A 24,749-nucleotide genomic window follows, 5' to 3' on the forward strand; every position below is an offset into this window, starting at 1 on the left:
TTTTTTTGCTTAGAATAAAGATCACGATTTTCAGCGTGACATCCTTCACATTAAAGAAAAAAAATTGGGCTAACTTTACCATTTAGTTTTTTTTTATTAATTGAAGTGTATTTTTTTTCCCCCAACAAATGTGTTTTTTGAAAGACCACTGCGCAAATACAGTGTGACATAAAATATTGCAACAACCGCCATTTTATTTTCTAGGGTCTCTGATTGATATATAGATAGAGAGCTAGAGAGCTAGGGAGATAAAGTAAAATTCTAGCAAGAAATACTGATTTTTAACTTGTAAGCAACAAGTGTCAGAAAAAGGCCTGGTCTTTAAGTGGTTACTCTTATTTGCAGACCAAAGTTCATCCGTTTGATCTAAAAGAACCAAAGGATACAAGGTTTCTTTTTTTCTCAGCGCTGAGCAATGTTGTGATAAACTTTGCCTGCTTTTTTTTTTTTTTTTTCGTTTTTGACAGCTCTGAGCAGAGAGCAGCTCTGCACTTGTTACATGAATCGTGGAAATGACAGATGGGGTGGGGGGGTTTGAATGAAGATCTCAATTTTTTAACAATTAATCGTGCAGCTCTATATACAGCTACATTAGTCGAGCTTGGCCAATGCCCCTGGAAGCTGAAAATAGTAGACCGCAACTCCAGTGATCTCCACTTGCTCCTGGATACTGCTCTAAGCAGCTGCCCTTCTACATTCTGAACACAGGAGATTGGAATGTTTTTCACGAGTTCCAAATAGCTGAACTAACATAAAAAATTGGTACAAATATCATGTAGGTTTGGCTTTGTCATACTAGTGTAGCAGCACATCCATCTAGGTTAAAGAAGAATTCCAGGTATGGATAGCTTGGACCAATCCAATTATGTATATATAGCATGCCTGGCCAATGGCGTGGAAGCTGGAAATAACTGACAAAGACACCTACTCCAGTCATCTCCACTTGCTTCTGGGTCCTATACCGAGTGGCTGCACTTTCTGCTTGCTGAACACAGGAGGTCAGCCATGCAACCGTCACAGGCACTATTCAGAGAATGCTTTGCATTTTCTGAATGAATGCGGAGCATTTTCTAATAGGACTAGGTTGAGATTGTGACCTCACCACGCTGCATTTTCACCTTGTCTAATTAAAGAAAGCTTTGTATTCACTCAGAAAATGCATAGTATTCCCTGAATGGTGCCTGAGCCAGGCAGCCGACCTCCTATGTTCAGTAATCACAATGTACACCCAGAAGAAACTGGGGATCACTAGGGTAGGCGTCTTCTTCAGTTATTTACAACTTCCAGGGGCATCGGCCAGGTATGGTATATGCAATGTTACATTGGACCAACGTAACTATGTTTAAATACATACCGAGAATTCTTCTTAATCCTAGATGGGTGTGCTGCTACATTAGTAAGTCAAACCTATACATCATGTTTGCACAAATTATTTTTTATGTTTAACTAGTTCAGTCCTTTGGACATATGTAGTACCATCCATCAGTTTGTGCTCCATTTCTTCAGGTGGCTCCCGGCTGTAAAGTGAAAGTGATTAAGCCCATACAGCCAGGGAAGCATCTAACCAAGCCAATCTCTGCTCTGGTAAATGCTTTGGAGGGGAGAGGAGACACTGGGGTCTATTAGACCCCCAATGTCTCCATAAAGGGTACTGGTCACCTTCCCAAAAGCAGTAACTTTATATAAAAAAAAAATAAAATAAAAGTTTTAAAAAAAATGTAATGCCTGTTGCCCCGCATACACTTACAAATGCAAAGGGTGCTTCACATGTGTGTAAACTGCAATTACATCATTCATGAAGTATTGCTGTGAACTTTAGAGTGACAGTAATTATTCTTATACCAGAGCTGGTAGGCAATTCTATACTGATGAAGCGTAAATTGCTCTTAACGTTTCACCTATGGAGATTTTTGGGTACCATTGTTTTTCGTGATAAGGTCAAATGCAAATTTTAAGACTTGACATTTTTTTAATATCTATCTGCGCAACCTCATATAATATTGTGTTTGTGTACTCAAAAATTCATTTTATTATATATTTTTTTGAAAATGCTGATTTTTTTTATGTGTGTGAAAAAAAAGGGGTAACATTTGTTGTAGTGCAACAGTGATTAAATACATAACTACAGAAAAGTGCTTACCATCTTTTGTCCATATTCTGGCAAAGCCATCATAGGATCCAGTTGCTAGAAGTGTTCCTTCACTCTGTTAATTTAAAACATAAAAAACACTAGGATTAACCAGAACATCTACTTTACAAGTAGACTTTGACCTGATCTAAAGGTACAGCTGTGTGTGTGGAGATTTTTTTTTTTTGTTTATCTTAATGTACATCATATTGACACTTTTTTTTTTTTTACCACCACAGGAGTCCTCTAAGCCTTGTGGAGTTATTCTGATATATGTAGTCAGGAGCTGCATTTCTGGCTCCATGCCACATCGAACAGTGTATGATCAAACATCATCACTGTACAGAAAAAGTTTAGCAGGCTTAAAAAACTCCTAAAGCAAGTAAATAATTAGCGTTAAAGTGAGTATTAGAAAGGCTGTAAAGGATTAAGGTTTTTTTTTTTTTTTTTTCATATACTTTCTATGCATTAAAGTAAAAGACCTTCTGCATGGAGCTTCCCCCTAACCCCATATAATAACCTGAGCCCAATCTCAATCCAGGGCTTTGCACAAGCGCAGAGGCTCCCTTAGTGCTCTCCCTCCTCACTGGCTCAGAGACAGCAAGCAGCTTGTGTTATGGGGGCCCTAGCTGTGGGGAGGGAGCCAGAAGCGTCAGCGGAGGGCCCGAGAAGATGAGGCTCAGGGCAGCAAAACCATTGCATAGGGCGGGTATGACATTTGTCATACTTGTGTCAGTATTTTGTTTTGCTTTATTTACAGCCTTTAGTCTATTGGGATATGTCTCTACAAACTTTGTACATCTAGACTTGCAATATTTGCCCACTCTCCTCCGCAGAACTGCTAAAGTTCAGTTAAATTTGATGGTGAACGTTTGTGGACTGCCGTCTTCAAGTAATTCCACAGATTTTCAATGGGGTTCAAGTCTGGGCTCTGACTAGTGAACACAGCCCACTCTATGCTATGGGCCCTCTGATCCAATCCGTCCAGATGGAAGGGGACAGATCCCCTTCTGTTTTTTTTTTTTTTAGCAGATCAGATTGGAGGTAGGTGGGTATGAACGGACAGCACTTGTTTACATCTGCCGCTCCAGAGTGGTGAATGGAAGGTCCAATTTGGGTCGGACCAATCATGTGAAAGGGGCCTAAGGCTGTATTCACACTGATGCTCTGGTTTACCCACAGCAGTGCACCTTCGGCTTTCCTGTTGGTTAGCTGCAATGCCATAGTAAAAGATCCCGGACCAGTAGCCACGCTAGAGGATACTAAGGCACCACGGCCTTACCACTGCAGAAGACTGTCTTCCAGGGGCCATTTGACTTTTGTCCTTCTCTCAAATTAACCTATAGGGATTATACCCAGTCTAGGTACAGGACGTTTTGCGGGGTAGCCATTAGGATATCGTGGCCGTGGTGCCTTAGTATCCTCCAGCGTGGCTACTGGTCCGGGATCTTTTACTATGGCATTGCGTTGCCCCTGCTTGGGAAATACTTGGCCCCTGTGGTTTCTGATCTACTTATATTAGCAGACTTGGGTGTCTCCAATCATCTGGAATACAGACTACTTGAAGTAGCTCCTCCCCCTGGATTATACTGCTGAACATCCTTTTTATTTGGATACTCACATATGAGGCTCACCCCTCTAAGAATGAGTATGTTCTATTCCAGACAGTGAGATCCGTTCTCTTTTTCTGCTATCTTTGAAACCTTGAATGTGTCCTGAAGAAGCCTAATGGTCCTAAGCGCAGAGATTTTGTGGCTTTAATGGTGAAACGCGTTGACGCACAAGGGCTCACTGTATAACTTTGTATCATTATATATGATTTTTAACCCTTGAATGCTCTATTCATGTATTGTATTTTCTCAATAAACTGTTATTTTTTCATACTTCGCCATTTATTCTGCCTTTAAAGTTGGGACCTAGCAATACTTACTATCTTTTTTCTTTTTGTACCACTATGAGCATTAATCATGAACACAGGATACCCGATTGGCTGAATCCACCAGACACAGCAGTTGCGGTTTTGGGCCGCTGAGCACCGGAGGGGGCATACCAGTGTACATGTGCTCAGTGACACACAGAGTGAAAATAAAAGGGAGGGGGGGAACAATTGAAAATGAATGCAGCCACGACATCTGAGGACTGGTAAGTTGTAATAAATTAAAATGTTTGTTTTGGGTTTAGATATACTGTAAATCTCAAAAGCTTTAACAGGTTAAGGAAACTTCAAAAGTTATTTTCCTTCTAATACAACTGCAGCTTTCATTAAACAGAATACATGGTGATAATGCCATAAAGGTTATTGTACATAAAGGGTTTTATGTGCATTAATGCAACACACCAGAACAGGTGTGTGCAGCGGGGGGGCATAATAAAAATATTCCTCACATTAAAATAGAGCGCTATGCCTCACTAAATGTTTTACATCACAATGTTACAGTACCAAAAAAAAGGGTGCCAAACTTTTTTTTTTTTAAATCGCAAACATGAGAGGAAAGCACCAAAACTCACATAAAGTGTTTTGACTTACATTCCAATCTAAGGAGGTTACATCCTTGTTGCTAGGAACATCTTGTCCACCCTCTCGTATACAGTGTCTAAGAACCAGCTGTGTTGAACCACTAGTGCTGTTTTCACTAAGATTCCATATCCGTGCCGTTGAATCCCCTGACCTAAAAAGGAACAAATTTGAAAGGAGAACCGAGTTAAAAAAATTCCCTTCATATGGAATAAAAGCATATGTAGCAACAGATAATAGTGTCAAACCTAATGGTAAAGTGCCCCTAAAGTAAAATATATGCCACTGTTCCATCACGGTACATTCGTGCCTGATCGCATTAGGGACATTAAATACCAATAAGCCCTGGGACTGAAGTGAATGTCTATGTTCACTGTACTGTATCCAACAATATGGCCATGGTATATAAAAAGGAAAAGAAAAATCTTACCCCGATGCTAGGAGATCACTAACTGGGTTCCAGGCACAAATAAACACTTCCGATTCATGACCACGTAATACTACTGCTTTGCTAGATGGGATTTCTACATCTCCATCAACTTCCATCATATCAGTGTGGTTATCTATTAAAAAACAAACAAACAAAAAAAAAAAAAAAAAAAAAAAAAGCTTTAACAGAAATTCACATATACATTTTATGGAAATAGCTGCCCAACTTCTAAGATGATCTAACAACCCTCTATGTGCAACAAAGTGAAGCTAAACATCACAAAATAAAACTGCTAAATTAAATAGAATGAAATGGGCAACCTTGGTACCATTTATACACTAAATTCTAAAGTTCAAAGAGTATTTCCACATTTGCACTCGAATTTGAATAACATCGGATTGCTATTACAGTGGCTCCTGCTGAGCTCTTCGTTTTTTTTTTTTTTTTTTTTTTTTGTTCAGCCCACTGGGCTGAATGTAAAAAAAAAAAAAAAAAACGTATAGTGTGTACCAGGCTTAAAGTGATCGTAAAGCTTTGATTTTTTTTTTTTTTTTTTAAACATACATATCATACTTACCTCCACTGTGCAGTTCATTTTGCACAGAGTGGCCCTGATTCTCAACTTCTGGGGTTCCTGGGCGGCTCCTCCTCTTATCAGATAACCCCCTAGAAAAAGCTCTCTCATTGGGGGGGGGGGTTTATCTTGCTAGCGTGCTCCCAAGTCCATCATTCGGGGTCCATAGATGCCGAATTTAGGACTTGGCCCCGCCCCCTCATCATTGGATTTGATTGACAGCAGCGGGAGCCAATGGTAGCACCTTGCTAGACTTAACCCCTAATAATCCAGCACATTTTACAAAGCTAATTCCTGCAGTTTAGCTTTAAGACCAAATAAACGCATTGCAAAAGCCTTTTGAAAAGGAAAAAAAAATTTTATCAGGTTTTACATTAAAACTAGACATCGATACATATAGCGGCTCCACACACTGGAACCCAGAGATTTTTATCATTATTGCAAGAAACTAGTAACAAAACCCTTTCTATACTATAAATTCACACTTTTCAAATATATACAGGGGCCTTTGATGTTACTTTTTGGACTACAGTAAAGGGCAAAGGCTCTTTTAAGTCTTGAGCATGGATTGCATCCATGCTCAAGACTTAAAGGAGCCCTTTAGGTGAAGACACTGGTAAACAAAGTTTTAGGATTGCCATATAACCCCTCTAACTTCCAGGAAGCCTCAGTTTTTTTGCAAGCAATCAAAGGCAAATTCTAGAACAAATGGAAGGGTGGCTTAAATCCTATACCACACTCCAATATAAAAGGATTTTCCAGGCAAGTCAAAAAATCTATTTTTTTTAAATTGTACAGTTCCAAGTTCCAGTTAAAACCGGACCAAGCAGCTCATGAGTCGTTGCAATGGTTTCCAAAGCAGAAGGGAGGGGGGGGGCCTTAAAAAAAAAAAAAAAAAAAAAAAAAAAAAAGTACAGTAGACGATCAAAGGTAAAATTTCTTTGATCGACTATATGGCAGGCTGGAAGAAAATTACATTCCTTGTAATAGGAGGAAAAAAAAAAAAAAAAACACATTAAAAAAAGGGACAGTATAAAAAAAAAGTAAAATAAGTAAAAAAAAATGTTCCCCCATCCCTCCGTGATTGCAGTATCCAAACCACACATGAGGTATCGTCATGTTAGAGCGAGAGCAATAATTCTAGCACTAGACAACCTCATCCAATTCCAAACAGGAAACCTGTAAATGCGTTTAAAGCATTGCCTATGGAGATTTTCACTGTAGTACCGTAGTTTGTCGCCATTCCACGAGCGTGCGCAATTTTAAAGCATGACATGTTCGATATCCATTTACTGGGCCCAACATCTTACAGCTGCTGACTTTTAATAATCTAACACTCACCTGTCCCATGGCCCAGCGATACGGCCACCTAAAGCCTCACTCCCCCCTGCCCCCCCCCTCCTCCTCCTCTCTGCGGCGCTGTTACTACTGTGGGTACCCGACTGTGATAGCATGCGGCTTCACGTCTGGGTGCGCACTGGGTTCCCTTAGTGGCCAGCCAATCTTCTGGGACCTGTGACGTGTCTCGGAAGATTGCAGAGAGGGAGGGGCCGCCTAGGGGGAGAGGAGTCATCGTCTAGGTGGCCAAGCAACGGAAGGAGGAAGAGGGACAGGAAGTATTTGCATTTTTTTTTAATAACATTGCGTTTGCAAAACCGTGATGCAAATACCGCGTGACAAATGCTTACGATTGCCATTTTATTTCTTAGGGTCTCTGCTAAAAAAAAATAGAAATGTATAAGGTTTGGGGGTTTTAAGTCAAAAAATACTGGATTTAAAGTTGTAAACAAAGTGCCAGAAAAAGACTTGATGGCAAATGGTTAAGGAGTGCACGCTGTCATTTGTCACAGCATACTTTCCATTGCAAACAAATAAATCTTTACCCGACTTGGCCAAAATTAAAAAAAAAAAAAAAAAAAAATACATAAGCAGCTTTAATGGAATATACCAAATAAACTTCCATACCATTGTATATATACTTTTATTTAAACACTTCAATCTTATATTAAATATGAAAAAAAATCAAAACTTGTTAGAGCTCTCTGCTGTATGATGAAAGTAGGTTAACACCTTCCATTAAAATATCAAAGATGCTACAGAAAGACCAGCAGGGGTCGCTCCCACATCACTTTGTTCTGCAAAATCTGTTTTTAATCATATAAGGATACCAGTCTAGCCAAACAAACTCTGTGTCCATAATAGCTTGATGGGAAATCCTAAGGAAACTGCATTTAGATAATGCATAATAGTGTCTTAACCTGCCTGATTGCTGATATATAATCTACAGACACCTTCACTTTATATAATCTATGGAAGAATTGTTCAAAACATACACAAATCGATATGGTCAATGTAATAAAATGATTGCATAAAAATTAAAAACATACAGGTTTGGATGCTGGATTTCTACATGTTGGCTGCTACACTGGAAAAGGTCTGTAGTGTTGGAGGAGATGGGAAGGTTTTTTAACATCTTGGGGTTTGGCCTCTCAGCCAGGAGGTGTGCACCCCCGGAGGCTGGAGAACAGACTGCCTGACCACACAGCATAGTGCACAGCTGTCAATTATACCAAAAAAAAAAAAAAAGCTAAATCTTTCAAGTCTTTGTGTGTTCATCTGCATCCCCTAGAGCAGTGTTTCTCAACCCTGTCCCACAAGTACCCCCAACAGGCAGTGTTGCCAACCGTCAGTATTTTTACTGGCAGCCAGTAAAAAGCAGGCATTTTTCTCCTGCCAGTAAATGCCAGAAAAAGTAAAAGGCTGCCAGTACAAAACATGGCTGTGACGGCTCTGCTTGGTCCGGAGCCGGCTGAGACCATCCGAGTGCCTTCTACAGTGTGATCGGGTGGCTCTGACAGACGCGGTGCAATGGAGCCAAGCAGAGCAGCCAGAGCCTCGTGTGCGGGTCTGCGGTATGGGAGCAAGACAGGCTGGGACCGTCAGTGCTGTTTAGACTGGAGTGGTGTGAAGGGACCACTTGGCTTTGAGAGAGACTGTAACTGACTTGCTAATTGCATATTGTATATGTTTTTAGCCTAAATACTCTAATTTGCACTTAAAAATATAATTCTGTAACTTTTGGAAATGCCAGTAAAAACATGGCTGTGCCAGTAAATTCTGGGTGTTGTGTCAGTAAATTTCAATCTGGTAGGTTGGCAACACTGCCAACAGGCCATGTTTTGAGAATTTCTTAGATAAAAAAGCTGCCCAAAATACCAAGCCATTGACTCAGATTTAAGGCACCTGTGCAAGATAAAAGAAAACCTGCAAACATGGCCTGTTGGGGGTAATTGAGGACAGGGTTGAGAACCACTGCCTTAGAGAATCTGGAGACTTAGGCCTCGTGTACACTGCTGCCTGTAAATGAACGTTCAGAGGCAGTTGGACGTTTTTTCCAGCTGCCCCTGAACTCATCCAATGTTATGTGTACATGTATATAGGCTTGTTTACTGACATTTTTAGGCAGTTGGATTTAGAGGCTGTTCCTTGGACGCAGAAAAATGGGTTCAGATGCAGAGTTTACCGGCGTTTAAGACGCCAGACGCGGTAAAACGCGGCTAAACACGGTACCAGCATCTGTTTTTTGTGCTTTAAGCATTTGGGGGGCTAAACTGATGTTTCTAAACACCGATTACCAGCTGTCAACAAAAACATTCAGAAGAGGTTGCCTGAGCGTCCCGTGTACATTAGGCCTTAGAGGTGAGGTGCTGATGTCACCAGAGGGAGGAGGAAGTGGGAAGAGAGCCCAGAAAACCAAGGCTCAGCCTCTTCTCCTCTGTATGTCCCTGCAAAGGAGGGAGCAGTGACAGGTGGTTAGCAGAAACAAGGGGAGCATTGACAAAGTTTGCATAGGAAGAGTTTGTGGGTGGCAGTGGGGGGTATATGGCTAGTAGAAAGGTGCAGTGTCCGGGGTGTTGGGGTTCAGAGTCAGAGGAACAGCGATAGGTGGGCTGAGTAATAAATGCAATGTCAAGGTTCCCCACAAGCCCCAATGCAAAAGCTCTCTATGAGCATGGTAAGAGTCTTCTCTGACTGCGCTCTACTGCTTTGTTGTAGGCTCCAAAATCAGCCTACCAAAATCAAAGGCTGATCTAAAGTTCAATGGCAAGTAGGGGAACCCTGTATGCATTGACTGACTTGCACCCACACTCACCCGCATGTCATTTTAGGACACAGTGGCCGTTTCCCTGCAGCTGGGTGTCCCAACAGAAATGAATGGGACTCCAGCACGGAGGTATACACAACACCTGTGCACTTCCATGCTGGGAAACCACAGACCTGCACAGGGCCCGCAGCAAAGCCCCCCATGTGAACGAGCTCTGGCGTGTTCGCATGGCGTACGTGCCGAGCCCGCCAGGAAGTCGGCACGGCGCAGCGCTAATCACAGGCAGGGAGACATTTCCCGATCTCTGCAGCCGCACATCGGGAAATGTCTCACTGCTTGTGATTAGCGCTGCCCCGTGCCGACTTCCTGGCGGGCTCGGCACGTGCGCCATGCGAACACGCCGGAGCTCATCCCTACTTACCAGTAACTAGATTTCCATTAATATTCAAGGAAAAAGGGCAGGAAGACTCATGGAAACAGAAGTACTGGTTAATACAACTCTTGACTTCCAAAATAGTCTTCCAGAGAGTACGAGAGAATTAGAGAGAATTTACCGGATTAAGAAGGAAAACAAAAAAAACACGAGAACGCGCATCCCACCGGTCTGAGTATTATAGAAAAGGTGGACGCAGCTACAGTGGGGACAGAAAGTATTCAGAGCCCCTTAAATTTTTCACTGTTATATTGCAGCCATTTGCTAAAATCATTTAAAGTTCATTTTTTTCCTCATTAATCTACACACAGCACTCCTTATTGACAGAAAAACACAGAATTGTTGACATTTTTGCAGATTTATTAAAAAAGAAAAACTGAAATATCACATGGTCCCAAGTATTCAGACCCTTTGCTGTGATACTCATATTTAACTCAGGTGCTGTCCATTTCTTCTGATCATCCTTGAGATGGTTCTACACCTTCATTTGAGTCCAGCTGTGTTTGATTATACTGATTGGACTTGATTAGGAAAGCCACACACCTGTCTATATAAGACCTTGCAGCTCACAGTGCATGTCAGAGCAAATCAGAATCATGACGTTAAAAGGAAATGCCTGAAGAGCTCAGAGACAGAATTGTGGCAAGGCACAGATCTGGCTAAGGTTACAAAGAAAATTCTGCTGCATTTAAGGTTCCTAAGAGCACAGTGCCCTCCATAATCCTTAAAAGGAAAAAGTTTGGGATGACCTGAACCCTTCCTAGAGCTGGCTGTCTGGCCAAACTGAGCTACCAGGGGAGAGGAGCCTTGGTGACAGAGGTAAAGAAGAACCCAAAGATCACTGTGGCTGAGCTCCAGAGATGCAGTCGGGAGATGGGAGAACGTTGTAGAAAGTCAACCATCACTGCAGCCCCCCACCAGTCAGGGCTTTATGGCAGAGTGGCCCGACGGAAGCCTCTGCTCAGTGCAAGACACATGAAAGCCTGCATGGAGTTTGCTTAAAAAAAAAAAAAACACACCTGAAGGACTCCAAGATGGTGAGAAATAAGATTCTCTGGTCTGATGAGACCAAGACAGAACTTTTTGGCCTTAATTCTAAGCGGTATGTGTGAAGAAAACCAGGCACTACTCATCACCTGTCCAATACAGTCCCAACAGTGAAGCATGGTAGTGGCAGCATCATGCTGTGGGGGTGTTTTTCAGCTGCAGGGACAGGACGACTGGTTGCAATCGAGGGAAAGATGAATGCGGCCAAGTACAGGGATATCCAGGACAAAAACCTTCTCCAGAGTGCTCAGGACCTCAGACTGGGCTGAAGGTTTACCTTCCAACAAGACAATGACCCTAAGCACACAGCTAAAATAACGAAGGAGTGGCTTCACAACAACTCCGTGACTGTTCTTGAATGGCCCAGACTTAAACCCAATTGAGCATCTCTGGAGAGACCTAAAAATGGCTATCCACCAACGTTTACCATCCAACCTAACAGAACTGGAGAGGATCTGCAAGGAGGAATGGCAGAGGATCCCCAAATCCAGATGTGAAAAACTTGTTGCATCTTTCCCAAAAAGAATCATGGCTATATTAGATCAAAAGGGTGCTTCTACTAAATACTGAGCAAAGGGTCTGAATATTTAAGACCATGTGACATTTCAGTTTTTCTTTTTTAATAAATCTGCAAAAATGTCAACAATTCTGTGTTTTTCTGTCAATATGGGGTGGTGTGTGTACATTAATGAGGAAAAAAATGAACTTAAATGATTTTAGCATATGGCTGCAATATAACAAAGAGTGAAAAATTTAAGGGGGTCTGAATACTTTCCGTCCCCAATGTATATGAACCTCTTGAAAGAGTGATATGAAACAAAGGCAGGAGACCAAGACTAAGGAAAGTCTATACCACATCGAAAAAAAAATGTGGGTACTTATCCAAAACACACTTCATACAGAGTGACAGGACTAATGCAAAGAAAGACATATTCCTAAAACAAAAATACCAAACACTATGGAGGCCTTGGTCGACTAAGGACAAACAGAAGATCCCATAGCCTGTGTGGCTTAAGGCAAAAGGGTAATTAAGGAGTTTATTGAGCCATCTATTATGCTCTGTTATTACATACAGCCAGTAGCATAATCTGCTTATGAGACAAGTATGTCGCATCCCTGCATATTTATTGAAGAAAAACCTGTTATGAGCCTGTGCAAGCTGAAATTGTAATGCCTCACCAAAACATGAAATGTGGTAATTTAGGTCTAACCTGTGGTGGAGATATATATCCACCCCCTATGGAGTATATTAGCAAACAGAAAAGAAAGGGCTACAGAAGCACATGCAAAAGGGACTACTCACAACCTTCATCACTGTGGAATATAAGGCTTCTGAAATAAAGCTTAAGTGAAACTGCTGGAAGTTCCAGGTTGCTCTAACAGCCTGACGGTTGCAACACCTGTGAGGCACACATTCTCAGAGAGCAGTTAAATGAAACAATAGATTCATTAATTCTCTGTGCATATTGTCGACAGAAAAGACATGACCTTTATCCTCCTTAAGGCTTTGATATGTGCGACTAGGCAAGGACAGACTTTCACCTCCTGAATGTTAAGCATCTTAGCCCTTAAGGCCTTGATGCACTTGTGCACTCGGGGAGGATGGGGAGCCTTGTAGATTTAGGAACCTTGACCTGCATTCCCCCATCTGGCAGGCAACAGCCTCACCATGTTGACTGAAAGAATCAACATTGTCCTTGTGTGTCTACATTGTTTACTACAGTAGAGGGAACAGAAGCAGGCGACACTTGTCACTTACAATTCTACTTCCTCCACTCCTCTTCCCTTCCCTTCTCCGTCGGGGTCCCCCAAGCTTCTTGGACCTCTTATTTTCAATCTACACCTCTTCCCTGGGTCAGCTTATAGCCTCTCACGGCTTTCGATATCATTTCTACGCTGACGACACAGAAATCTCTCTCTCCACCCCTCAACTCACTCCATCAGTCTCCCCACCCATCACTAAACAGACATACAGTAAAACCTTGGTTTGAGAGCGTTTTGCAAGACAAGCAAAATTTTTAAATAAATTTTGCCTTGATATACAAGTAGCGTCATGTCACAACTGACTATAAAAGAGAAGAGAGGCGCCTCTAATTGTAGCAATATGGTCACATTTAATGCAGATACAACATTTTAGCAACTCACATGGTTGATGATTAAAAGAGGCACATCTAAGTATACAGGCATCCGGGGTAAAGCTGTCCACAGATCCCTTCCACACTGTGCTCCACAAGTGCTTCAAGCCACGCTTTCAGATCGCTCTACTGCAGGGTAGTCTTCCCGGTCATGATTGCAGACTGACAGCGGTGAGAACCGGCGGTGCAGAGTATGGTCTATGTGGACAGCTTTACCCCGGATGCCTGCATACTTAGATGTGCCTCTTTTAATCATCAACCATGTGAGTTGCTAAATGTTGTACCTTCATTAAATGTAACCATATTGTCACACTTAGAGGCGCCTCTCTTCTCTTTGCTATAATCTTTTTATATGGACTATAAACTGAAGGACTTATGAATAAATGGTTGTGGAATGATTACAAGCATATTTCTGGAACTAATTAGGCTTGCAATCCAAGGTTTTACTGTATCTGTATGGATGTCACAACACTTCCTCAAACTTAACTTGTACAAAACCGAGCTTATAATATCTCTCCCCCCCCCCCCCCCCCCACGTGCCTCTTCCCCTGACTTATCTGTCAAGAGCAATGGCACAACAACCCATCCATTCCCACATGTCAGCATGCTAGGTGTTATCCTGGACTCTCCTTTCGGCACCACATCCAATCACTTTCCAAAGCTTGCCACCTCAACCTCCGCAATGTCTCTAAATTACGTCCCTTTCTAACCAATGAATACACAAAGCTCCTGATTCACTCCCTGGTTCTCTCTTGCCTTGACTACTGCAACTCCCTCCTCATTGGCTTACCATTAAATAGACCATCCCCCCTTCAGTCCATCATGAATGCTGCTGCCAGACTCATCCACCTTACAAACAGCTCAGTGTCTGCTACCCCCCTCTGCCAATCCCTCCATTGGCTGCCACTCACCCAACAAATTAAATTCAAAATACTAACAATAAGTTACAAAGCCATCCACAACTCTGCCCCCAGCTACATCACTAGCCTAGTCTCAAAATACCAACCTAATCGCCCTCTTCATTCCTCTCAAGGCCTCCTGCTCTTTAGCTCCCTCATCACATCATCTCATATCCACCTCCAGGACTTCTCCCGAGCCTCGCCCATCCTCTGGAATTCGCTACCCCAATCTGTCAGACTGTCTCCAAATGTATCCACTTTTAGGCGATCCCTGAAAACTTTCCTCTTCAGAGAAGCCTATCCTGCCTTCATCTAACAACTGCACTATTTTCTCCATTAGCTCATCCCCCGCAGCTATTACCCTTTTGTATAACTTGACCCTCCCTCCTAGATTGTAAGTTCTAACGAGTAGGGCTCTCTGATTCTCCCATATTAAATTGTACTGTAATTGTACTGTCTGCCCTAATGTTGTAAAGCGCTGTGTAAACTGTCGGCGCTATATAAATCCTGTATAATAATAATACAAAGTTAGTGGGTTTTGGGGTTGAAGGTCAGCGCAAGGGTTAAAGGATTAAAAACTGGATGATAAATCCACCTCAAACTAGATGTAAAGAGTAAAGAGGAATCTAGATGCACCAACTTCACTATTCATTTATGACATAGCAACTTGCTTCTGTTGCGTCCTAATTCTATTTTCCTTTTTTAGAATTTGAGGAAGTTTAGCTTTCTCCAGCTTGAAAAACAGCAATACCTAGTTCAAAAATCCCCTAACAGCAAGAACACCCCCGTGCCAAATTGGCAACGCCAACTATAAGGTAAATAGCACAACTTCTGTCTTTGTAATGCATGGGGAGTTGAACAATCGCAAGTTACACTATTCTGACAGCTTTTGCATTTCTGCAGAAAACTGCATTTCACCTTGGTAAGGTTGGTTTGCTAAAATGCATGGATTTGTGAATATTTTAAAACATTAGGGCTACCTTCTGAAAATTGACTGACAAAAGCAACCAATTTGGTTACAGTATGAAAAAAATGAAATAAGAATTTTCACAGGACAAACAAATTCTGCACTAGAACATAAACAGAAAAAAAAAGCCTAACATTCATCTAGTCTTTATATTTCGCAATACCAACAGAATAGATCCTGTAATGCACACACAGCCAAACGGTTTACACGCAGTAGTGTAGGGGGTGAGGTCAGCATCCTTGCTGCTACCTTACTAGTGAATGAAAGTGTTTCAAGCAAAAAAAAAAAAAACTATACTATTAGGAGCAGTCGTTTATCTTGCCTGGGTGATTCTGACAATATCTTAACCAGGGCAGAATTACCAGTATGCCATCAGTCCAAGAGTTATATGCTACAAAGCATACATCGTTATTTAAATATGAAACCACAACTCCATCACAAACACTTTGCACTTGTTTCACAATTTCTAGCTGTATTGTAGTGGGAGACAAAAGGGCACATTTTCCACTTAGCAGTTTTTACAACTAAAATTTACAATGCTTCAATGATTGCTGTAAAAAGACATGAGAGAGACTGGTTCGACTGTTGTGTTTATGTAGAATAGGACCTTAATAAAAAAAAGTATTACAGTTGTATGCAAAAGTTTAGGAACCCCTGACAATTTCCATGATTGTCATTTATAAATATGTGGTTGGATCAGCAATTTCATTTTGAGCTATCAAATAACTGAAGGACACAGTAATATTTTAGTAGTGAAATGAGGTTTATTGGATTAACAGAAAATGCGCAATATGCATCAAAACAAAATTAGACAGGTGCAGAAATTTGGACACCCTTGTCATTTTGTTGATTTAAATACCTGTAACTACTTAGCACTGATTAATTGGAACACACAATTGGTTTGGTGAGCTCATTAAGCCTTAAACTTCAGACAGGTGCATCCAATCATGAGAAAAGGTATTTAAGGTGGCCAATTGCAAGTTGTTGTTCTCTTTGACTTTCTTCTGAAGAGTGGCAACATGGGGGGCTCAAAACAACTCTCAAATGACCTGAAAACAAAGATTGTTCTACATTATGGTTTAGGGGAAGGCTAGAAAAAGTTATCGCAGAGATATAAGCTGTCAGTGTCCACTGTGAGGAACATAGTCAGGAAATGGAAGACCACAGGCACAGTTCTTGTTATGGCCAGAAGTGGCAGGCCACATAAAATATTGGAGAGGCAAAGGTGAAGGATGGTGAGAACGGTTAAAAACAGCCCACGGACCACTTCCAAAGACCTACAACATCAACTTGCTGCAGATGGTGTGACTGTGCATCCTTCAACAATTCAGCGCACTTTGCACAGGGAGAAGCTGTATGGGAGAGTGATGCGAAAGAAGCCTTTTCTGCACACAAGCCACAAACGGAGTCGCTTGGACAAGCCAGCTTTATTTTGGAATAAGGTGCTGTTGGACTGATGAAACAAAGATTGAGTTATTTGGTCATAACAAGGGGCGTTATGCATGGCAGCAAAAGAATTCCAAGAAAAACACTTGCTACCCACAGTAAAATTTGGTGGAGGTTCCATCATGATGTGGGGCTGTGTGGCCAGTGCCGGTACTGGGAATCTGGTTAAAGTTGAAGGTCACATGGATTCCTCTCAATATCAGCAGATTCTTGAGAATAATGTTGAGGAATCAGTCACAAAGTTGAAGTTACGCCGGGGCTGGATATTTCAACAAGACAACGATCCAAAACACTGCTCAAAATCTAAGCGGGCATTTATGCAGAGGAACAAGTTCAATGTTCTGGAATGGCCATCCCAGTCCCCAGACCTGAATATCATTGAACATCTGTGGGGTGATTTGAAGCGGGCTGTCAATGCTCGGCAACCATCAAACCTAACTGAACTGGAGATGTTTTGTAAGGGGGAATGGTCCAAAATACATTCACCCAGAATCCAGACACTCATTACAGGCTATAGGAAACGTCTAGAGGCTGTTATTTCTGCTAAAGGAGGCTCTACTAAATACTGATGTGATTTTTCTGTTGGGGTGCCCAAATTTATGCACCTGTCCAATTTCGTTTTGATGCATATTGCGCATTTTCTGTTAATCCAATAAACCTCATTTCACTACTGAAATATTACTGTGTCCTTCAGTTATTTGATAGAATGAAATTGCTGACCCAAACACCCAAATATTTATAAAATGACAATCATGGAAATTGTCAGGGGTTCCTAAACTTTTGCATACGACTGTATATCTTTCAAACATTTCCAAGGACTTGCCACGTTAAGAACCTAAGCAAATTATACTTTACATTTTTTCTTAAAAATTACAGCCATTTCAGGTACAGGGGAGCAGATTTCTTCTCGTATGTAACACTTGTCCAGAAAATTCCATTTTAACCCTCCTGGTGGTAATCCTGAGTGAGGCTCGGGGCTAAATTTCAGTACCATTAGCGGTAACCCCACACTCGGGATTGCATTGCAGAATCCTGGTACAGCATACTTACCTTGTCACCAGGATCCTGCGATGTTTCACCCTGTTGTGTACTCCTGCTGGATCCTCCTCCCGATGCTCTGTGTTCCGTTCCCTGCAAGTGTCGTGACGCAGCCCGGCAGAAAAATAAAAAAAAAAACATACAAAAAAACATAACATACAGTACACTGTAATCTTATCAATTACATTACTGTATCAAATCATTTCACCTCCTTTTTGTCCCTAATGCTTTGTCCAGTGCCCTGTAGAGGTGCGCATCTTCACTGGTCTCATGATTCAATTGCAATTATCTGGTCAACGATTCAATTCCATGATGCATCAGGATTACCGACAAGCTCCCACTTTCGCTTGGGCCACCCAGGCGGCCCTTTCTCTCTGCAATCTTCTGGGACACGTCACAAGTCCCAGAAGATTGCCCGGCTATGCAGGACAGAGCAGTGAGGCATGCGCACCCGGCTGTGAAGCTGCAAGCTGTCACAGCCGGATGCCCACAGTAGTATTGCCAGCGCCGTGGACAGGCGGGGGAGAGAAGGGAGGGTTTAGGTGGCCACGTCGCTGGATTGTGGGACAGGGGAGTGTCTTTTTATTAAAAGTCAAAAGATACACTTTTTTTTGTAGCTGCTGACTTTTAATAAACAAAAAATTAACTGGAACTCCGCTTTGAATTAAAAATAACCTCACTCCCTTAAAAAGTGCACTAATCCGGTGCACTACAGGGTACAGGCATTCACACACACTGCTGCTGGGAGGTCAGGAGGGATTACAATCCACAGCTGACAAACAGCCCTGTGAAGTTCCCCTGGGCTTCCCAGTTTGCACCTTCCAGCACACTAGGAGTTAACACAGTGGAATGTGCAAACTGGGAAGCCAGGGGAACTGTCAGCACGGAGCGTGTACGAGGTATAGAGTACAAACATATTTGTACTCTACTTACTGTTAAAATAACCGTTTTAATAAATCCTGTGTTACAATCAATTAAGTGCCCCGCTGTATGTGCTTTTTAAAAAATATGGAGCTTCATACCTCATTTCGCTGTGTGTGTACAATACATGCCGCTCATGTGACTGCCCGGCCCACCTCTCTCCTCTCACCTGACGTCAGCAGAGAATTCTCAGCCCCACCCATCTCTCTTCTGATGTGATAGCTACAGTCAGCAGGCGGAGCTGACAATTCTCCACTGACGTCAGGAGGTATGAAGCGCCATATTTTGTAAAAAGCACATACAGTGGGACACTTGATTGTAACACAGGATTTATTAAAACAGTTATTTTAAACAACTATATACTCGAAGTGCTCTCCTGGGCGGGGCAAGTCGGGATGACGTCACCCGGCAATCCATTTTTCTGGTCGCATGCATCGATGCCGTATCGGGGACACCCGAATCGTGATGCATTGATGCAGAGATTAATTTCAGCACCCCTAGTGCCCTGCAAGCACCTTTATATTATATACCGTAATTTTCGCTCCATAGGATGCACCTTGCCATAAGACGCACCTAGGTTTTCGAGGAGGAAAACAAGAAAAAAAAAAAAAAAAAAAAGATTTTGAACCAAATGGTATACTAAAATGTTTAATAAAATAATATTTCAACCATGTAAAGTGAACAGCAGTCAACAATTACATTAAGAACCAACATCACTGTCATTAACAAATGAGGAGAGACTTTAACCCTTTCATGACTAAGCCTATTTTTGAAATTTGGTGTTTACAAGTTAAAATCCGTATTTTTTGCTAGAAAATTACTTAGAACCCCCAAACATTATATATATTTTTTTAGAAGAGAGTCTAAAGAATAAAATGGCGATTGTTGCAATATTTTTTATCACACGGTATTTGTGCAGCGGTGTTTTAAACGCAAATTTTTGGAAAAGTGACACTTTCATGAATTTTAAAAAATCCAAACAGTAAAGTTACCCCAATTTTTTTGTATAATGTGAAAGATGATGTTACGCCGAGTAAATAGATACCAAACATGCCACCCTTTATAATTGCACGCACTCGTGGAATGGCGACGAACTACGGTACCTATGAATTTCCATAGGCGACGCTTTAAAAATTTTTTACGGTTACCAGGTTTGAGCTACAGAGGAGGTCTAGGGCTAGAATTATTGCTCTCGCTCTGACGATCGCGGCGATACCTCACATGTGTGGTTTGAACACCGTTTACATATGCGGGTGCGACTTCCGTATGCGTTTTCTTCGCTGCGCGAGCTCGCGGGGACGGGGTCGCTTTAAAAAATTTTTTTTTTTTTATTTATTTATTTTATTTATTTTTGTACTTTTATAAATTGTGTTTAAACTTTTTTTTTTTTTTACTTTTATTGCTGTCACAAGCAATGTAAACATCCCTTGTGACAGTAATATGTGGTGACAGGTACTCTTTATGGAGGGATGGGGGGTCTAAAAGACCCCCCATCCCTCCTTTACACTTCAAAGTATTCAGATCGCCGAAAACGGCGATTCTGAATACTGTGTACTTTTTTAAATTCGGCGCCATTGGCAGCCGAGTAAACGGGAAGCGACGTCATGACGTCGCTTCCGCGTTTACAATTAGAAGGCTGGAACGAAGCCGCTCACAGCTTCGTTCCAGCCCGCCCCCAGCCGCCGGAGATTCCCGAACGGACACCGGGCCTCCCGATCGCACGGGAGGCCCGGTAACAGCGGCGGGAGGCGGCGGGAGGGGGGGGGATGTCCCCTCCCGCTCCTCCGGTATAACAGCCGAGCGGCTTTTAGCCGCATCGGTTGTTATATTCGGGTAGCCGATCGCCCGCTGAAAACAACGGTACCGGGATGATGCCTGCAGCTGCGGGCATCATCCCGGTATAACCCCGGAAAGCCGAGGACGCATATGTGCGTTCGGTCGGCGGGAAGGGGTTAAGGTTCAAGTACTCTTCGAGTTTTCTGGGAACCCCAAGAACTCATCATCGCTAGAGTCAGAATTTATGAAGCTCAGTTGTTCACAATCACTGACATCATTTTCTTTGCCATCTTCATATTCAATACTATCTTCAGTTCCAGCTAAGGCATTGCTAATGCCACATTTTTTGAATGACTGTACGATGATTTCCTCCTTCACTGAGTGCCACAATGTTTTCACCCATTCACAAGTGAGTGATAGTCGGCCTCTTCATTCGTCCAATAGGTGTCAGATCATGATTACCAGCAGCCATCCATTTGTTCCACTCTTCTCGCATAAACACTTTAAATGGTTTGTTGATGGAAATGTTGAAAGGTTGCATCTGGCTGGTAAGACCCCCAGGAATTACAGCTAGATGAGTCTTCACTACTTTAAAGCACTTTTTTGTCGTTTCGCTAATATGTGCGCTAAACTGGTCAAGCAACTAATAAGGACGGTTTTTTCAGAAGCCCTCCAGGACGTTTGGACCACACTTTTTCAACCCATACTCTCATTCCATTTTTGTCCATCCATCCTGTGTCATGAACATGTACGACAATTCCTCGTGGATTCACTTCTTTCGGAAATGTTTTCCTTTTGAAAATTAACATGGGGCGGCAATTTAGTGCCGTCTGCACAGCAGGACAACACAACCATGTAATGTGTTTTCTCATTATCTGTGGTTTTCACGGTTATGGTTTTGACACCTTTCAGATCAACGGTCCTATTAGATGGCACATCAAAGGTTAGCGGGACTTCATCCATATTCTTAATCTGGCCAATTTCAAAACCGTTTTTCTTTCTAGCATCAATTACAAATTTATGAAAAGACAAAATCCTAGATTCATATTCTTTTGGCATTTTTTGTGCAACTCTAGTTTTGGTGCGCATAACAAGGTCACATCACCTCATAAATCTGTAGCACCACTATGGTGATCCAGTAGAATCATGAATGCCCTTCTCTACAGCAACGCGTTTGGCTTCATATATGATCATTTTTGTAGAGACTGAGAAGCCATTATTGCGGTGACGTGGACACGTCTAACTGTGGCCACTTTGCATCATGCCCACGAAAAGTGTGCTTACTTTCATTTGCTTTTTGCAGCTGATCCTCTTGTTTCCTCCACTCTTATCTTTTCAGTTGGAGGTGGCTCAAAATGTCGCTCTGCTGCTGTTTCAATGTTCCTTGTCATATTTTACTACCTCCAGTCTAAAAGGAATTTTATATGCTAGTCTTTTCTGCTTATTCATCCTTTCTACCTTAGCACCCGGTCCCTCCGGCGGGTGGCGTGGCCGAGCACCCGGTCCCTCCGGCGGGTGGCGTGGCCGAGCACCCGGACCCTCCGGCGGGTGGCGTGGCCGAGCACCCGGACCCTCCGGCGGGTGGCGTGGCCGAGCACCCGGACCCTCCGGCGGGTGGCGTGGCCGAGCACCCGGACCCTCCGGCGGGTGGCGTGGCCGAGCACCCGGTCCCTCCGGCGGGTGGCGTGGCCGAGCACCCGGTCCCTCCGGCGGGTGGCGTGGCCGAGCACCCGGTCCCTCCGGCGGGTGGCGTGGCCGAGCACCTGGTCAGTGTTAATTATGGAGACAGTGCTTAGGACGGTAAATTTGTTTTGTTCATAGAGTTTTGTTCATAAAAAGAATGCATTTGTTTTGTTCATAGAAAGAATGCAGGGTGGGCACTGATTGCTGAGGGACGGGAAGGGACTTATGAAGGTAATCTGTCAAAAGCTCCAACCTGTCACTCCAACCGCATCATAGGTAGGTGTATGGGGCATACACCGAGTACACTATAGGATTCCAGTGCACGGGACAACACGTAATGATGCCCATGACGTTGCGTGGGCGTGCCTCCGCACACTGGGACTGGTCATCTGATGCAAAGCATCCTGGGGGCTTCTTCTACCCAGGCCGGGCCCCCGTCCCTTGCTTTTTGATGATCACCATGTGTGCTGCTGGGGCCCGGCCTGGCCCGAACAAGATGATCACTGCAGCTGCGGAGTAACAGCAGACGCCCCCAGAAGCATCCATTCTACGGCTGACCCGGCATGTAACACGGGGGTGGGGAGGGGTTGGTAGAGAAGTAGTATACGCTCCATAAGACGCAGGGTGTCTTATGGTGTGAAAAATACGGTATACTGTTCTTTCTGCCTGGAAACTTGAGATTCTCCACAGCAACCAAAAAGTGTCCCTTTAAGTCAAAAGCTGTTTTAGACCAGCCAGAAAACAGCGATAGTAAATTAGAACACTTGTAGAATCGAGCGATACTGGATTGTGGGGAAATTCATTTTATTATTATATTATTATTTTATATTTATAGGTATTTATTCTATTATAATTTATGATTTCATGTTTCAAACTTTATCATACCCGGGATGTCTACTAGACTCTTGTTTGGACAGATTTAAGTGTGCTATTACTAAAAATTACAGGCCTACAATATAAAACGCCACATATCTATGCGAAACAATGTACCGCTTTGAGATTCAAAAATCTGACATAATCATACCGCCAGGGAGGTTAATGGCACATAATAATTTGTCAGGATGCACTTATTTAGCATTAACAAACGTCCCTTTGAGCATACAAACATCAAATATGCCTACATGTAACCAGTGTCACACTACGCAACACTTCTCTCTCCTTCTGGATTCTAGATTCCCCTGTAGGACAAGGGTTCTTAGAAAGCATGGTACACAGGTATTTTTTTTCTTTCAACCCAGCAAGCTGAATGAAAACAGAGACCGCAGTCCTAACACAAGCAAAGTTAGCGCAGCGATCCCCCTAGTGTGCCTTTGTGTTCTGACATTATTGGCTGCGAGCAATGATCAGATGCTGGTTTTCCAGCATGTCTGTTTGACAAAAGCCAGCTTCTGTTGGACAGGCTGCTGTGCAAAATGACCAAATGTCGGCCGGTTTCTGTTGAACTGGCTGATGCTTGGCCTGTGCGAGTCAGACTGCCTACAGGGAGCTGTAGCCGAGAGAGGAACTTGACCAGTGTGTACCACATCTAGACAATGGAGGGAATTCTCCTTATATTGTTTTAGAGCAGGACAGAGTGATGGCAAAACAATGCCCTGGTTAAAGGCTGGTACACACAGGCTGATTATTGTCCACTACCCTGTGAGCCATGTACTATTTGTCATCTTTGGACAATATGAAACCATGTTATCATATCTTTTTTAGACTCCCTCTGGCAGCCACCATTGGTGTATTATCCAGTCTTATTACATATACTTCCAACTTGTGTCCTGTGTTTTGGGGAGGTTTTGATGTACGCCCTACAAGCACGCTGCTCCATCCCCTCAGCTCCTGGTATAGATTGGTTGGCCCTGGCTCTATACTTACCATACCTCGTTACAGTGAGTCCCTGTAAGTACTTTGGGTACACCTATCTGGTTCTCCGTTGACAGGTCTAAATTACACTTACTAATTCCATTTTATTATACTCTGTAGATATCTCATTAGCACCCACCCCTGATGAATGTGATACACACGAAACACGTCGGGCCTTGTTTGGGATGCAGACACAAGCCCCCATTCAACCATCTACTTTGGGCATTTCGGGATGTCTCCTTTTACCTTGACTTTATTATTTATTCTCCAATTTGATTTTGTAATTTAATTTATTATGGTCTGTCTTATTTTAAGTGCTGGATACATGCCTTTTGTACTATTAGAATGTATTTACTGATCAATCCAGACCACTATGGGCCACTCGGCTACTATACTTGGATGTACCCTAGTTGCCTGTATTGTACGCACACTTACCATAGTGTGTGTGAAAAAACATAAAATTATATTTACTATAATGTTCTTTCACCTATGTGGTTTCTGTTATGGACATGTTTTATGATTTCTATGACAATAAATGTGTACTTTTATTCAACCTACCTCCACTATGTCTATGGCCTCACTCAAAGTCCCAAACTTCCTGTTACTGTCTTTAAAATTAGGGATGGAGACACAATTTATGTGCCTCATTTAAAGTCCCACCACTTTCCTCATTGTTTCCACGGGCTGAATATCGGCCAGTTCAACAGAAACTGGCCGAAATTTGGCCGGTGTGTACAGCAGCAGCTTGTCCAACTTCAGTCAAACGGGCCTGCTGGAAAGGAAAAACCAGCATCTGATCAC

At 42.6% G+C, this 24,749-nt stretch overlaps 1 protein-coding gene across 2 annotated transcripts in view; it reads right to left on the reverse strand.

The window, feature by feature from the left end:
* TBL1XR1 (TBL1X/Y related 1) overlaps window positions 1–24,749 on the reverse strand; it is a 262,070-nt gene that overhangs the window by 38,900 nt on the left and 198,421 nt on the right. For both annotated transcript variants that reach the window (XM_073626244.1, XM_073626243.1), the window contains exons 7-9: window positions 5,074–5,206; window positions 4,656–4,797; window positions 2,141–2,204 (exon numbers count right to left, since the gene is read on the reverse strand). In XM_073626244.1, coding sequence (XP_073482345.1) covers window positions 2,141–2,204; window positions 4,656–4,797; window positions 5,074–5,206 — 339 coding nt within the window. The remainder of the gene's footprint in view (window positions 1–2,140; window positions 2,205–4,655; window positions 4,798–5,073; window positions 5,207–24,749) is intronic.

The sequence above is a fragment of the Aquarana catesbeiana genome, linkage group LG04 (assembly GCF_042186555.1).
Source record: "Aquarana catesbeiana isolate 2022-GZ linkage group LG04, ASM4218655v1, whole genome shotgun sequence".
Taxonomy (NCBI): Eukaryota; Metazoa; Chordata; class Amphibia; order Anura; family Ranidae; genus Aquarana; species Aquarana catesbeiana.